The 14253-nt window shown below is 37.2% G+C and overlaps 1 protein-coding gene across 1 annotated transcript in view; it reads left to right on the top strand.

Moving 5' to 3' along the window:
* Nucleotides 1-14253, top strand: part of TRPM3 (transient receptor potential cation channel subfamily M member 3) — a 536483-nt gene that overhangs the window by 283629 nt on the left and 238601 nt on the right. Inside the window, exon 5 of the mRNA XM_019626368.1 lies at nt 788-912. Coding sequence (XP_019481913.1) covers nt 788-912 — 125 coding nt within the window. The remainder of the gene's footprint in view (nt 1-787; nt 913-14253) is intronic.

Here is a 14253-nt window from a genome sequence, read left to right as displayed (position 1 = left end):
CATATCTTCTATAAAAACGATCATTTGACAGGGAGGTTTAAAGATTAGAAATTGTATTTTCTTTAAGTGGTTTATGAAAAGGTAAGATATAGGTTCCCTACCATCTTCTAAACTGAATTTTCTCACTTTTAACTATGGTGAGAAAGGCCATGGTGCTGGGAAAGACTATTATGACAGAAGAGGAAAATAACTTGAAAGATAAAGACAAAAAGGTGGTTTTTTTTATATTTTTAACATATTTTCTGCAGAATATGCCAACATTTCCTTCACAAGTAGGGTCTCCATATTATGTGTCCATAAATAGAAAGATGAAATTAAAGTTGACAAAATCTGACCAGTAACTGCTCTATTTGAATGAACCTAACTCTTACACAAACTATGGTATAGATTTAATATAGTATTATATAACATGCTTTTTATACGATACAGTCATGGAATTGGTTTTTAGTCATACCAACACATCATTGTGCTTATAATACAAGAAAAGCATTTCCTACATTTAAAGAATTGTATTTATTTTTTATAGACGCTAGATGCATTTTTTTTTTCATGTAAAGTAGGATAAGAAATGCATTGCTGGAGTTCATATACAGGTTTGGCAAATGTATCTGGCATTAGAGGTACACATTTATATCCTCATAAACACATGCAGTTTGTGTAGAAATGTGTCAAATTTTTGTATTCAATACATTTAATCTCGGGAGAGACAGTTATTGCAATTTATTTTAGAACAATGGAAAGCAATTGTTTTAAAAGACAAGAGCAACACTTCTCCTTTTCCTCGTAGGTGTTATTCGTCACGTTGGAGATGCCTTGAAGGATCATGCCTCCAAGTCTCGAGGGAAGATATGCACCATAGGGATCGCCCCCTGGGGAATTGTGGAAAACCAGGAGGACCTGATTGGAAGAGATGTAAGTCCTGGGAGCTGCCCATGTATGTGACTTCTCGTAGAGGCAATATCAAAATAGTAAAATAAAATTCAAATTCAGAATATTCATAGTATAGTACTCTTTTTGTCCCCATCTACCAAAATGAAACTTAACGTTAGTAATAGCTTATTGGGAGACTATTTATTTTCCATAATCTATGTGTGAAAACCCCAGTGTCAATTCTTACCACCAAGAAAGGTCTTAGGGAAGGTTTATCAACTGCACACTTGGTTTGAATCAAAGGGTGGTCTTTTCTCGTCCATCAAATCTTACAAGTGCTCTTGGCACAGTTACATTAAGAATAATTAACATGAACTCATTGACTGATACTTTAAATGAGGCCTCCCCTAACCCCAGATCTTCAGCTTCTTTATTATGTGCGTGCCCTTGACCTAGGTCAGGAGCATTACAGAGGGAAATTCTTTCTGTTCAAGCCTGTGGTTCCTCTGGTTGGCCTTTCTTTAACTAAATGCTTGGGTGAGCAGTAGGCACAGTTGGGTTCTTTATTTCCCACACTAGAACTATGCAGAAGCCCTTGACCAAACCTAGCAAGATGCTAAACCTCTCTTTTCTCTTCAGATGGACAGAGCCACACATTGAGCAATCAATCAACAATTTTGTTAATAAGAGCTTGGTTTTATTTTTTCTGACTCACCGTCTTATTTCTGTTCCTGCCAGGGTACTCTTCCTTTTTTTGAAATCACAAATAGATCATTCCCAACCTCCCTTAGAGGGTTTTTCTCTCTTACTAACCACCAGACATTTTCCCCTATGTAACACTCCTCAAAATTCCATTGATAGGAATTATAGTTAAACTATGAAACACAGACTGCCATACTTTATTTACTTATTTTTCCCCCGTAATTTTAGCAATTATTTATCATTGCTTTTCTACATCAGATCAACTGTCCTACCTGCCCAATCTGGGCCTTCCATGGAGTATAACAAATGTGCTAAGTAGTTTTTCCCAAGCACCATGAGGTCTATCTGAGCCAAAAAAAAAAAAAAAAAGTCAAAAGAGGAAAACAAAAATAAGAGGTTGAGAATTAACTGGTCTTAAACTGCTTATTCTACAGTGTTGCAATACAGTGAAACCATCTTATTTCAATGCAGCAGAACATACACAACTTTTTCAAATTTAATACAAAATACTTTGAATAAAAAAATCAAATATCATGAAATTCAAGCGGTAAACAAATACTCTTTAAATCCTTCAGGGCCTTTAGTTTAAGTGATAAGAAGTGTCCATGTCAATGCTACCAAATTACATGTAGACATACTAATTTATTCCATTTATTCCAGAATATATAGAGTAAGGAATAAGATATTAATTTTATCAATGTAATATGCTCTTAACTGAAGTTTACTGGCTGCTTTATATCACACACTAATTAAGTACCTCAAGCAGCAATTCCCAAAGTGTTACGTAGTCCAAACTGACAGGAAAAGTAACATTGCTAATTTTTCCAGTGTCTGGGACAAGTCTTTGATGGACTATACTTGAATTAGTACTTGCCATAGATTCCAAGTTGCCTTTTAAGTATATATTGATTGTGACCTAGAACAAATAGGAGTATATTTCTTAAAGAATTAGAATATGCTAAAATGTGCCTATTGCCAAAAGCATTTATCAGTGCATTTTATTAACAAGTGAATTAATTATCTAAAATGCTGTGATGATTCAGAAGTCATTTTTAAATGTTGTTAGACTCAGGATCTCTATTGTAAACCTAAGTCATTATCATTCGGTTTTATGGGGAAGAAGAACCATTTTGGAACTTTCTCATTCAGATGAACTATGAATAAATGGAAGCTGATTATTTCTTTATTCAAGAGAGAGTAATCAAGTAATTATCTATTGCCTAAACATTTTCAGAGAATGATGGTGAATGTCATTTTGTATCATTTTGTAAGTTCACCTTGTAAATCCTATATGATTGCAGAAAGACAATTCTTATATATACATTTACTTGTCTTGCTGAGTTGAAAGAATCATCCCTGATTTATTATCCTCCAATTTTTTTCTATAATTTCACCTCCTCTCATGCTCCCTTTTTCCCTCTCCTTTTCTTTTCCCCATATTTTTTCCCAATTGCATGCCAATAGGAATTTACACATATATATGCCTCTTCCAATAAGACTTAGTTACATTGTCTGACTTTCCAATGAAAAATGGTCTTGATTCCAGCCCAGAGGGCAGAAAAAGCCACTTGTATGTACAGTAAAATGCACACATTCACTGATACCTGCTAACAAGAGTCTATTAAAGGTAAGTCATAGCTCACCAAGATCCAAGTGAACCTGTAGAGAGACTGTCAAGAAAAGGAAACGAAATAGGCACATTGGAGAGAGGACAGGAAAAACGGTTGTATATTAGTTTTCCAGTTAATCTTTTACAAACATCTATTGAATTTCAACCATGGCTGGTACATTTTTTCCCACAATTGGGGAATTGGAATATGCATAGAATTTCTCGGGCTTTTGTGTAATAATAGAGTTTGTTTCTCAAGTTGTAAATTATTTAGAGCAAAATTATTTGGTGGACAGGACTTATGACACAGTTTGAAGGAAAGTTTTATATGTGTTTAGTATTCTAATCTGATCATTAAAAAGGAATATGATGCTAGGTTGTCATAAAAAAGTAGTATTTGAATAAAATTTCAGTGGCCACTGCTGAAAATCTGCCCTCCCCCCCCCCGCCCTAAAAATTATCAAAACAGAAGTGTTGTCTGGTAAGCTTCTTAAGTAGTTATAACAGTTTTCATAGTTAGTTTAATTAAGTACCTTCTATCATTTTTCTTCTATTTTATATAATCAAACTGACATGTAATAAACATCAAAAAATAAAACTTTTTGCATCAGACATCAGGCAGCAGGGGGAAAAACTAATGTATTGCAAAAAAATCTTTACCACTTCAGAATTCTATCAAAACGCAATCAGTTAAAAAAAAATAGAATAATTACATTTTTGGTCAAGTCTACGTCTGTATTCAAGAATAAGATTGAAGTGGCACAAAATAAATGTCAAGGGAAATCTAGGATATTTACTTGAAATAAATAAAATAGAGATAAAAGTAAGGCTCCATTTCTTATTCCTGATATTTTATTACAGTGTTTATTTCCAAACTGATAGAAAATATAAATTCTTTTATTTCTGTGGAGCTGGCTCTCAAATGAGCACTTTTAGAAGTTGAACATTCAGATACCTCGAGAGTTATTTTATTGATAGAAGTAGTCGACACAGCAGTTGCTGGTTGCTATTCATCTTAGAATATGAATATCCTTTTGGAATGGTACTATAAAGGCAAAACTATTCTAAATAGAAAGAAAAAAGATTAACTTGCCCTAAGTCTGCTTCTAGATGTTTTGAAGCATTTTCCTCCCTTCCAGTCTTATCTCTTAGCTAACATTGAGTTAGACTTTAAAGATACAAGGCATGTATTTTTGGAATCTCAGCGCTCAAATTAGAGCCTCACACATAGTAGGCACTCAGTAAATGCAGATGAAGTTGGATTGGGCATGATGAAATTCAGGCTATAATGAAAACAAACATTATCGAAAAAATACTATGATAAATCTTATCTAGTTCACAAATATACCACAACTTTATCTCTAATTACATTCCCAAGTTTGATCATACTATAGTGACTATAGTGCAGACATTTTTTTAACCCAAACACCTGAGTATAAAATTATTTTCTTATTTAGCAACTCAAGGTAGAGGTGGATGGTTAAACTTCTGTGTTGGGTATGGGGACAAGGTGCAGAACAAGAACAGGCCTTTCTCTAAACACTTTGAAAAATGCGTGATCCGTCCAACTGAGTGATAGAACTAGCCTTGATTTTTTTTTTTAATTTGAGTATCTTCTGTTTCACCAAACCCTTTTCTCAAGTAATACCATATATCAATACAACAGACTTTGGTGAAGAATGATGCTATGAGTAACTGAGATAGTACTAATTTTTTGTCCTGATATTAGACATGAAAATGTATACTGTTCAGCTACTGAGGTTAACCCCACCTCTGTGATTCCTCTGTAGTATTCTTACTGCCCCTTTCTTCTACTACAACCCATAATCCTACACTTCAAACCAACCTTAAGACTCGCTTCCATGGAGATGCCTTTTCTAACTACTTTCACCCATAATGTCATATCTTTTATTGTGATTCTCTCAGAACTGTCTTCTTCCCCACCTTAACTAAAAACTCCTCAAAAATAGGGATTGAATTGTTGTTCTTTGTTTCTTGTTAACCACTGATGTAATACTTTGCATCAACATGAAGCATTGACGTGTCACTTAAACTCAATAAGATTTTATTTTTTCATCTCTAAGTGGGCTACAAAAATACTTGCTCTATCTTCATAAAATTTCTATGCACATACCCATAATAATAGTAATTATAATTTATTGAGCTCTTATTTGAGAATGCTTTCTGTGATGGCATATATTAGCCTTATGCGGTATAGATATTGTCCCTTTTTATAGTAAGGCAACTAAATAAGGAATAGAATCAAGATTCACTATCTCTGAAGCCCATACTCTTAACTAGTAGGTATGTCAAGCAAGATATAAGAAAATATTTAATGATATTATATTCTTATTGTTAGTTGAGATATTGGCAAATATCTTATGCCTACAGATTGAATTCAAAAATAGACTCAATGATAGTGATCAGAGCCATTGTCTTTGTCCCTAGAGAATCTCAACCTGGATAAATGATTGTGAAACTATCATCAGTGTACAGTCAAGAAAGAGCTTCCAGTAAATTTAAATTTTTACATGACTCATTTTATATGTAGTTTCCTTTAGAAAACAATTTTACCAGAATTGTTTGAGGTAATTGAACAATTTCTGAAGCCTTTATAATTTCTTCTTTCCCAAATTTAGATTAACAACACACATGTCAAATTAAAAATCAAGATATGAGCACAAGAAAAAGCACTTTTCATTTTAACTTGAGGATGAAAATTGTGTTTGGGTAGATTTCCAACATATCATCTTATGTGATTGTCAAATTATCTTGACATTCAGACTATATTCCACTTTCCCTAAATTATAGATTTATTCTCAGAGTCATAATCTTTAAGTGTTCTTATATTTAAGTGAAAATTGTTCTTTTGATGTCATCTTTGAATTTCAAGCCAAGAAAAATCAAGTTTAATAATACAAATGATTTATAATCCTGATGTAGTTATCAACTAAGTACATATACCACTTATTTCTAAGGCAAACCAAATATGACTTCATGTTGTAAGCTAAGGAAACTTACCAATAGTGGTCCTTGTATGGAGATTATTGGGTTTTTATGACTAGGTTAGATAAGATGTATCCAGGAGATGTGAGAGGAAAAGTTCAGAGACAAGGAGACCCGCCTAAATCTGTTATGGTCATACAGGATCCAATGCTAAATGAATCTGGACCACACTCAAGTTCTAGGCTACATCCACTTATATAGGGAATGCAGTTTTGGTAAAGAGAGTTTTGAGTTTGGATATGGACATATTGATTGCAAAGTTCCTTTGAGATGTCTATGTAAAAATGCCTAGCAGGTCAATGAGTCTATAAGACAGAAGCTCAGGAGCAAGATCTGGCTACACACTTAAATTCAGAAGGCACTTGCTTATAGATGACAAAGCCATTATGGTGGACGGGCTCACCAAGGGACAGCGTGTAGGGTGAGGAAAAGGAGGGTCTACACCTGGATCCTGAGGCTCTTCCAACATTTTACGGCTTAGCAGAGGTAAAACAACCTTCAAAAGAGACCGAAAGAAGGGCTTAAGGGTAGGAGCCAAACCAGAGAGTGTTATGAAAGCCAAGAGTAAAGAGTGCCTCAGAAGGATGAAGTGGAGGACAATACCAAGTAGAACTGGGACAGTAAGGACTTGGCAGTGTTCATCCCGTTTATCAAGACAGACATCATTGGTATCACTGGCCCACGCTGTTTCAGAAGAATGATGAAGGATCAAGCTCCCATTTCAAAATGCTGAGAAAGGAAAGGAAGTAGAGATAACAAGTAGGAACTACATTTACTGGTTTGGGCTGTGATAAGATATGAGAAGCCAAAGGGAGCCATAAGTTGAGGGTTGTTCTTTTCATCAAGATAGGAGAGACTTGAGTTTATTTATATGTTTATGGTACAAAGGGAACTAGAGATAGAGAGGAAATAATTGATAAAATAAGTTCTAAGAGTGGCCCTGATGTGAAGAAGTACAAAGCTAAAAGGCAAGATTAACCATCCATACCCTTATAACTAAAAGAGAAGAATGTGTATGTAAAGGGTTGGTGGCAGGATATTAAAGTTTTAGTCTAGAGGTTTATCATTTATCACCGAAGTAGCAACAATAATAGTAGCAACACTTTTGTAGAGGTCAATAAGTATCAGCACCCATCTAAGACTTTTACACAGTTAGTCTTTTAATTCTCATAATGGCACTAAGAAGTTGTTATTTTCAGCATCACTATTATCCTTCCCATTTTACTGATGGTAAAACTAACCACAAAGAGGTTAAGTAACTTGCCCAATGTTACCTGACTAATGATGCACGGAGCTGGGATTTAAACCTAGGCCATCTGACTCCCAAGACCCTATTCTTACCTATTATACAAACACTATTTCTCCATAATAATAATAATAGCTGACCATTTATTTAAGTTCCTATGTGCATTGTTCTATGAGTTTTCTATCTCAGCTAATCCTTACAACACCCCAGTAAGGTGGTTATAATCACTGTTAGTCTCCATTTACACACGGAGACACTGAGATACAAAGGGTAAGTAACCTGATTAAGGTTACCCAGCTGGCAAGTGTGTAGGCACAGGAGTCAGATCATCTCCTAAATGAGGAAGGATAGTGTTTAGGTTGGACATGTGAGGAGCGTGGAGGATGGTATCCACAGCCCCAGTGGAGAACAGAAACCAGAGCTGTTTAGAGCCCAGAAAAGGAATGCCAGGCAGCACAGAGGGCGGGAGGCAGTAGGGCGAGGGGCAGCAGGGACTACAGATCATGAAATTATGATGCCTCAACCAATCCAGAATAGAAGGCAGAGGATACATTCCGAAGGCTTAACGAAGATAGTAATACACTATTATATTATTTATCTATCACTGTGTAACAAATTACTTCAAAACTTAATGGCTTAAAAGCATTTATTGTCTCACAGTTTCCGTGGGTCAGGAATTTATGAATGGCGTATCTGGGTGGTTCTGGCTTGGAATCCCTCTGAAGGTCACAGTCAAGATGTCAGTTGAGGCCGTATCATCAGGAAAACTGAATGGAGCCACTGTGCCCACTTCTAAGATGACTCAGTCACATGTTGTTGGTTAGGAGTTCCTTTCCATGTGAACCTCTACAAAAGGCTGCTTTATTAACATGGCAGCTGACTTCCCCCAGAGTGGTGGTCCAAGAGAGAGCTAAGAGGACTTCTGTTATGACCTAGTTTTAGAAGTCACATGCCATCACTTCTATTAGGTTGTCGGAAAAGTCATGATGCGTTTTTGCAATGAAAAACGTAGAAAAAAATACGTCATGACTTTTCCGACAACCCAATATTTTGTTCTGTTTCTTAGAAGTGAGTCATGGAATCCAGCCTATACTAAGGGAAGATTTTCAAAGAATTTGAACATATTTGAAAATCACCCCACTGACACATGGTGATGTCTAATGCACATATCCCCGTTCAGAACTCAAGGGCCCTGTGCCTGAATGGTGCATAGTTCCCTCAGGTCAGGACAAAGGGAGGCGATCTTATTCCAGCGGAAAGCCAGAAATGAGGATGGGTCGACTCTGCAGCTCACAATTTGAAAGGCTCTTTTTCAAAGTGCTGCAGAAAAATGTAATTGTTCTTCCCATAGATTTTAGTGAGAATCACACACCTGAAGTACATAGGCCCTCTTTGGAGATGGATCCCTGGGTTTGCTGCTTGCTTGTTTGCATTGCTAAACTGGGAGGCAGCATCTGGGGTTCAATATGACTCTGCTTTCTACCTAGACTTACAGCTGAGCTGCCTGAATAGGAAATAATGAGCCAGTGTCCCTGCTAGCGCAGGCCTCTCTGTGATTATGAGGACACACAGTGCCTTTCTTTCTTTCTTTTTTTCCTTTTCACTCCCTCAGTCCCCATGTTCCTTTATCTCAGACGCAGAGGTTGCTTCCCACCTCCCAGCAGTACACTCTTCTCTCCCGGAAGGGCATGCCTGATCCTAAGAGAATCTCTCCACCCCTTTGTTTCTCGCTCTCCAAAGCATAAACCCCATTTTGCCTCCTGCGGGGGCCTTTCCTGACCTCTGTATACCATAAAGTTCCAGAGGACTCATCTGGAAATAATCTCATCAGCTGCCAGGAGGACTTCAATGCTCAGCTAAGCCACTGGCAAAAATGTCCAGCAACAAAATCATAATACCTTTATAAGTTTAAAATCAGGCTGAGTCCTCTTCTTCCCTCTAAATGTCCTTTGGCCTATAAAGAAATTTAAGATCTACATGGGGTTTAGAGGGAAGACTCTTAGCGGAGCCCATTTGGCCAAGATACTTCACTTCTCTACGCCTCTATAGTTCTACCTAGAAAATCAGCATGAAATGGATTAATGCACGTAAAAATGTGATCTCAGTGCCTGGCATACAGGAAGTGGTCAATGAAGGCTAGTTTTCTTCATGCCTAAATTGAAATCATAGTGCTATTGGGAGGGAAAGGATGACTCTGTGGACACACATCCCCTGCCCTGCTGCTTGCCTGGGGCATACTGATACACACCATACTCATTAATTAGGTCTGGGATTGCAGAAGGCCTATCAGTGTTCATTCAAAAACCTGATTTAGCTCAATTCCATTCTGTTCAGGAAAGGAGCCACAAATGACCAAACTGCCCCTGCATTGTCAAAAGCAACACAAAATGGAAGAGACTCCAGGACATGAGCGAACTACTTTGCTTTGTAGCTAACACACATGGGAAGTCATTGTTCTGCACTAACTTGGAAAAAGCAAATGTACTGTTTATCACAGGCTGTCCAGGTTCAATTATAGAAGTAGAAAGACTTCGGAAATCACAGTCAAGTCCTCTACTTTATAGATGAGAAAGCTACCATCCAAAAAGTTTCTTTCAATAAATACATTCTGAACATTTATTGGGAGACATTAGCTAAATGTGAGATTATATGTTTCCTCAAGCCAGCACTAACAGTATTTATCACATTTTCCCAAGACATTCTTAATCAGTGAGTAAACAAATGAATGAGTGAATTCAGACTTGTTCAAGGTCACAAATTAGTCACTAGAGGACCTGGAACTAGAACCCCCATCTCCTGATTCCCTGCCAGAACATTTATGATGTTCACTAGGAAAACTCAAGGAGGCGTCTTAGCTTAGCTCCCAAATGATCGATGCAAGCCCATCCAGGGAAAGTAAACGCAGCACTGTGGCACCAGCATAGGGAAGATATTCAGTTTTTCCAGTGTCTCTGGATCAACCCTCTCCTGGCAATGATAATGACCCTACAAATGCCTTCTATAAAAATATAAAGGACCGTCATCTCTATTAACCCTTTAAACAGCTCCCCCTTTATTGCCTCCTTGTTTCAGAGTCAAGGTATACAAAGGCCTTGAAATCAGAATTTTACCAGTCAGCCAGTTCCAAGTGGTGTGTAATGGGTTAATGGATGAACCTACCCTGACGGACAAGAAAGAGAAGCAAAGTGTCATTAGTGGTATTCTGGCCCATGATACCTGAGGAGTATTACTTGTCTAAAATCCATTGCTAAGCAAATTTCCATTCTGGGTCTAGATACTACTATATTTACAAATCACAAAAGATGACTTGATATGTAGGCCTTTGAGATGCCACTCAGCCTTTCTCAATCCAGATTCCTCATCTGAACTACGAAACACAGAAAAAAAAATGTCTGAATGACTCTCTTCTCAATTACCTCAAGAATGGTACATGACCTGGACCATCCTTTATACTTAGAGAGAAGGTGATCCATTACACCCAACAGATGCTGTAGGTCATTAGGGATTGACTTAGTTGGGAGACACTGGCTGAGAGATATAGTAGAGTAGTCTAATATACCTGCAAGTCATGAACTTGTCACAGTCGTTCTTACTATACATGCTTGTGAGCACACACGCACACACACACACTCTTCCAAAAAGCCCTCTTTTTATGAGCTCTTTACAGTGAAAGTGGGTGCATTATCTCCAAAATTTTGTCAGAGGGAAAAATCAATTTGCATTCGTGTGATACAAAGGTGTTATTTTTTTCTCTTTGAAAACAATAACAGGAAAATCAGTAAATCTTTTGTAGATATGCAAATTGTAACTCAAACAAAAAAAAATTGCTGGTATGTTTCTAATGAAGAATATCAAGTGGATTTTGTAGGCAAATTAGACCAAAATATATTCCTGTGAAGTATTTGGGAAGCTATTTCCTACTTTGTAGTTAATCAACAAATAGCGCTAGAGCAGCGGTTCTCAACCTGTGGGTCATGACCCCTTTGGGGGTCGAACGACCCTTTCACAGGGGTCGCCGGGTACTCGTATGTGGGCGTATCTGCATGTGGGCCTGGAGACGATAGAGGAGCGGTGTCTCGGTTCCTAAGACCATCGAAAATATGTGTTTTCCAATGACCCCTGTGAAAGGTTGAGAACCGCTGCCTAGAGCATCATACTCTATAGCTTGGGAGGACACTGCAAAGAAAAAACACTTTGCATATTTTACCAACTGATTACTAATTTTCTTTCTTTCTTTCTTTCTTTTTTTCTTTCTTTCTTTGTATTTACATTGCTTGATTTAAATCCCTTGTAAAACAAAAGTCAGCGATTTCTCTCCTATCGTTTCACTTTGGTCACTAGTTTGCATTTAGAAAATCAGTTTAGAGTTGGCAGAATCAAGCAGAGCTTGAGAAGAAATTCAAATTTATAGATCGCCTCTAGGAGTCAGGTGTGGTGCCAGGTACTTTGCACATATAATCTCATCTAAGGTGAGGGGTTTTATATTTCCCTTCTGAAGGTTAAAAATATGAGACTCAGATTCACACAGCCATTGGCAGAAGGGATTGAAACAGATTTCCATGGCCCATACATTCAGAATTATTCCAGGACTCAGCACATCTTTCTCCAATGATAATTAGAAAATAAATTAGGACATTTTAATTATTTTCAGATTTGTATCCCCTGTTATTCAGCAGACAAGATTTCTGTCAAAATATGACCACTTTTAATTTGCCCTCACATAAGATCAAAAGAAACGGGGAGCAATAAAATGAAGAAATTAAAATTCATGAGTGATACCGTAAACTTGATCTTCTTGTCATGACTGATCCAAATGTACAGTATTCCCAAAGAACTGATGTGCCATGTTTTACGAGAAAAGAGAGCAATATCCTTAGAATCCTGTGGTGGAGGAAACAGACATAGAATATAGCCTGATGAATTAATTATGTTATTTTTTCTCAGATTGTGGTAAGTACATCAACTTGGCCCAGAATCATTTCCACACCTTTCTTCATTTGAAAATGTCACTTTCACTGATGCTCTTTAATTAGGTTCCCAGGAATTAGGAAATGCGCTCATGCCCAGCTAGAACGAATGTCTGGATTCACTGTCCCACAGGGTCTAACCTCTAGAAAATCCATTGTCACCTGCTGCTCATGGAACTGTTTTGGGTCTTCCTCCTTCTTGGCATGGAGCCTCCTATTAGAAAAGAGAGAACAGTAACTAAAAGCATTTTCTTTTGTTCAAAATCACAATGCAGAGGCGCTTTAAGAATAGGAGAAAGTCTTTCTGCTAAGCCTCTTTCAACACAGCATTAATATTTATTAACTTCCACTCTGCTGTAGAATGAATGTTTTATGATCAAAAATGAGTAACAACAAAATGGGGATTTCAACCACAAGCGGCCTACTCTTCCACTGATAAAGAACTCAGGATGGAGTTAGCCAGCCACTGTCTCTGTGTTTTGGGGGACTCTCATTCACTAAATTAGACAAAGGAGTATTTGAATACTGCTCCATGAGATTACTGGAAACAATACTCAGAAAGTTATGGGCTTCCTTTATCAGTAAGCACCAAGTAAAATGAAGTTATGAATTAATGTTATATTAATGCTACATTAACAAATAGGACATATATTAAAAGGAATAAAGGATATTTCAAAAGCTCAGAATTACACATTTTAAATTTAGATTAGATCAATTCTCAAACAACTCAGAAAAGGAGAGGGTTGTTTTGTTTTGTTTTTTCCAATTTTGAACAAAAGCATGCCTGTCTTAAGTTGTCCTGTTCATTCATTCAGTATGTATTGAGATTCTGTTTGCCAGGCACATAGAAATGCAGGGTTTCAAAATCAGCATCAAGGTCTAAAAAATGACTTTCATGAGATCTTTACTATTGAAGATTGTCCTTACTAAATTTTTTGTAATTCCTCTAACTACGCAATCTTACCACAGCTTTTCACGGTGAGTTATTACATATTAAAAATGAACAGGGCCATCTCCCCTTCATAGGCAATGGGCACATAGCACAAAGGCACAGAAAGAATTTATTTCTGTCCTGTCAATTTCGATGATTCAGTACAGGGATAACGGTACTGGGACTGTGTGACAATGAATGTTCCTTTTCATAGTCTTGAGTGAAGTTTCTACCTAAATATTTTAGGAGTAGATTTCTAACACACTTCTTGTTTCCATTGTGTCTAAGTCGTATAGGAACGGGGAGTAAGCACAAGTTTTGGAATCAAGCAGTCCTGGGTGTGAATTCTGGTTCTGTGTGAAGTGAACGCTTAGAAAACCTACTTTGCCAGTTTCTTCATCCATGAAATAAACACAACAGCATCTAACTTGCAGGATTGTTGCAAGGAATATAGATAATGTATACAAAGCAGCTAGCTCACAATAGTGTTTGCCTTTCTCTTTATATCAAAAATCTGAAAACCACGCTAAGAATTATTCTGTTTTTGGTAGAGTAATTCACCATGAAATTAAAATAACAATAACAACAACAAAAATAAAATAGTGACGGTCATTTTGAGCCTGATTCATATTTGTCTCATGAGGTGATTACTTTACATTGAACATTTCCATTTAAATAAGGTGTCTAATAAGAACAATGTTGACTTAAAATAACAGGATTTCCGGTTACTGAATGGACTTAACAGAAAGGATCATCCCCTAGCCCACACATTCTCCACAATGTTCACTCTGCAGTGCTTGTTAGAGTACAGACATGACAAAGAAAAGAAAGAGGGCCGGCCGAGTGGTGCGATGGTTAAGAACTGGCTTGGGACGCCAGAGGGCCCCGGTTCGGATCCCACACATGAGGGCCAGTGACACTG

Source organism: Hipposideros armiger, unplaced genomic scaffold (genome assembly GCF_001890085.2).
Source record: "Hipposideros armiger isolate ML-2016 unplaced genomic scaffold, ASM189008v1 scaffold_668, whole genome shotgun sequence".
In the NCBI taxonomy this organism is placed as follows: Eukaryota; Metazoa; Chordata; class Mammalia; order Chiroptera; family Hipposideridae; genus Hipposideros; species Hipposideros armiger.
The sequence above is the reverse complement of the archived record's forward strand: the minus strand, read 5'-3'. Positions and strand labels throughout refer to the sequence as shown.